The sequence below is a fragment of the Loa loa genome (genome assembly GCF_000183805.2).
Source record: "Loa loa unplaced genomic scaffold supercont3.902, whole genome shotgun sequence".
Lineage (NCBI taxonomy): Eukaryota > Metazoa > Nematoda > Chromadorea > Rhabditida > Onchocercidae > Loa > Loa loa.
Window position 1 is genome coordinate 4,708 of NW_018109082.1, and position 3,552 is coordinate 8,259.

A 3,552-nucleotide genomic window follows, 5' to 3' on the forward strand; every position below is an offset into this window, starting at 1 on the left:
GCATTGATTTTAAATTTTCTTTGAAATGTCTCTATCAAATGGTCATCATACTTGAGTGACAATGAAATATCTCTCTCTTTAATATACTAAGAAAAACAAGCAGAAGAGATAATAGCACAAACGATTTAATTAAGAAATGCAATTAGAATATAATTCATTCTGCTCCAAAAGACTAATGCAAAACTCTACCAAAATATTCAATGGGTACATTGGATATTATCATGTTTGTCCTTAACTGCAACAATACCCAAGCATACGATTTAGCTTTTTTTTTTTCGCGCCCAACCAGTAAGTTTATTAGAACTTATCGGTCAGTATGTTATATACCAAAACGAACAGGATTTTACTACGGAGCTTGCAACCAAATTAGAAAGATGAAATCTTCGGTGCCTAATGAGATAAACATGAATTTTAGGGTCCAGTAAAGTTGGTCATTGTGATTAGTAGCGATGACAAATATACCAATGAAGGCGCTAAAACTCGAGCATTGCTGCAGTCAAAAATATTACAATCGGATAATCGCAATAATGTGTAAGTAATGGTTCCTTGGCTATGGTATTAATCTAAAGTGGATTAACATTCGGAGGAGGTTCGGCTTTGATTACGCCAATATTCACCCACAGAATGTTTGACAGATTCGACCAAATCGGTGTCGAACAAGAATGCCCTTTTTGACAACTTTGGAAGGAATGCGATAGTAAAATGGACAGACGATGAATATTTTTATATTGCTGCAATAAATGTTTCAGTTTGAATGGCAAAAACATCTGAGAAGAGGATGGCATGGTGTTAATAATTCCACGGATCTAACGTAAACGCATCCTCCACGTACATAAAAATGATAACAACGAAACACTGGCAACAGAGTTTGAGGAATGGAAGGTTTGATGTGTTTATTCACTCTAATTGGTTCTTTGCTTCAGTTTATTCGTAATCGCTAATATTGTAAACTCTTTTTCTTATTAATAACATTTTAATAACAAATAACAATTCATTAACATTTCACTGCCGAATAAGCCTGTCAAGTTTTCAAACGTTTCAGATTTGACCGCGTTTTCTACGTGACTTCACTTGCTATCAATGCTTATCAAAATTATGCACGTTATAACGTTTACTAATTGAGTAAAATTATCCCTTCAACAGAAGGAATTCCTCTTCCTCAACAATCATCAGGCAATACCATTCCTTTCACTGTGGTCAGTTGCATTAAACCGGAAGATAACGAAGAGACATTCAGATAGGATATTTAGAATATTTGACGAGGCCATTAAATTATTAGTTTTCAGAATGACATATAGGTATAATGCGGCTCTAATCTAATAAGACCATGATCAATAATAAACGTTTCAGTATTATAATATTCAGTGAGAGTAAGCGTACTAGTAGTAATGATAGCATTATACACGTTACTAGTAGTAATGATAGCATTATACACGTTACTAGTAGTAATGATAGCATTATACACGCTACTAGTAGTAATGATAGCATTATACACGCTACTAGTAGTAATGATAGCATTATACACGTTACTAGTAGTAATGATAGCATTATAAATGCTACTAGTAGTAATGATAGCATTATACACGCTACTAGTAGTAATGATAGCATTATACACGCTACTACACCAAATGAATTCGAATTTCTGGCGCATTTCGAAGGCTAACGTCACAGCCATGCAAAAAAAGTGGGTAATGGAAGACGTAAACTCATCAAATGGTTGACGTGGCATTTTAATTGTTATTGGATTTCCTTCTATTCATTAAATATTATAATCTACGTCTAAGTTTATCCAATTTTCAACAATTCGCAGTTAATATCATTTTTCTCTGCAGTAATATATTCCTAGGCATTTCGCTAAGTGCATTATGTTTACTTGATGAATTACCGATGACAGGAGTAAACTATCTAACTGAAATGGAGTTTGATTTCCATGCCGGTTCCATATATACAATCGTTGCTTTTCGAAAATTCGATGGAGGAAATCCAACGACGGAAGATCGATATTAATCGCTTCATCTGCTGCGGTAAAATCGATTTATAGGAATAATTGCAAATGTGGTCAATAAATGCAGGGAAATTCTGAATTTATGAATTGGAATGTCGGAATTTTATCAGCGAGAAAAAAAGTACTGTGAGATAACGCTGGAATCCAAGGAAATCCGAGGAAAACGACTTCCAGAAGGTTTTCACCATCAAACTGAAAGCAAAGTTCCCTCTCTATTGAATAGCAATTTCGAAGAGAATTGTTTAATATCTATCATTAGCAATAATGCAATCACAAAAGATTTTCACAGCTTTGTGTGGGAAGGCGAAATGAAAGGAAAATTAATTTTGAAACGATTTACTGGAATTCCTGTAAAAGATTGTAATTCCTTACCCCTAAAGTTCATCTACGAAGGCCTATCGAGTTTCGACGATGGCAACGAAGTCTTCAGGATATAGATTTAGTTAGTGTATCCTCTGAGCTGAATCGGCTAAGCGAAAGGGGAATCAGGGCTAAATGTACTCCATCTGCCCAAGTGTGGGATCAAAGTTGTTCCTCTCCCCTAGATTGCCTGAAGACTAAAGATCCCATCTTGATCATGAAAATATTTTGTCTAGCTCTTCAATCATGATCTATCTGGCATGGTAAGTCTTACCGGAAACATTTACTACCAGCATAGCTCGTAACCTTATAAGAATATGCAAATATTTCCCCTGCAACAAGAGGATATCCGTGGAAATTAGCTATAGGTACCATTTAAAAACAGTGTCCATTCATTCTTTATGGGCATAAATTTGTTTATTTAACATACATTTTGTGAAATGTTTCAACTCTATCAATATGCAGTTCATTTTATTTATATCAATATTTATCACATCACTAACAGCACTGATTCTCAATCATTGCTGGACATGTGGACACATTATTTTCAACTCTTTAGGAACTTCCCGAACACATTTGGTACACTAGCACAAATTTGAAATGAACAATCATTATCATTAACCATCAATAATCTGACAAGATAACTAAATATCCGTCATTTATTCGTGAGTTTGTCTTCTTTCCTGCTTTTCACGAGAATCATTTTATCTACTTGTCGATCATATTTTCCTCTTTTCCGCTTGTTTTTTTTTTTTTTGTGATTCAAAATTCATGAAAACAAAACCATTGTCGCCACTGCACTACGGTATATGCCGCTCGCTGCTGTAACCGCCATCTGATTGACTGCTACCACTAATTGGGCGACGTTGTTCTTTCCTTGAAAGAAATGTCAATTCTTTTAAATTTAATTCATTAATAACAAATCAATTCCATTAACATATTATTTATATCATGAAAATCAATCCAAAATTAGCTGATGCTGCCAATAAGTTTCTCTATTTTTCTTGGTACCATTCTAATAAAGGTTCAAGTAGTTCTACCATAAAGTTTTTATTATTAACAATTACTTTGAGTACATCGAATCTTCCATCTTCTTTAACTTTCTCGTATTGCAAATTAGCATAAAACAATTAACTGATAACACTTAAACAACGGTATTCCACTGCTATTACTATTTTAAAATTCCT

General features: G+C 34.0%; 1 protein-coding gene across 1 annotated transcript; it reads left to right on the forward strand.

Moving 5' to 3' along the window:
- Positions 1-1,365: 1,365 nt before the first annotated feature.
- LOAG_13661 (hypothetical protein) lies at positions 1,366-1,663 on the forward strand (the record flags this gene model as incomplete). The annotated part of the gene is made up of 1 exon (XM_003149166.1): positions 1,366-1,663. A coding segment is annotated over one exon (298 nt), but the record flags the coding sequence as incomplete, so codon positions are not given.
- Positions 1,664-3,552: the final 1,889 nt, after the last annotated feature.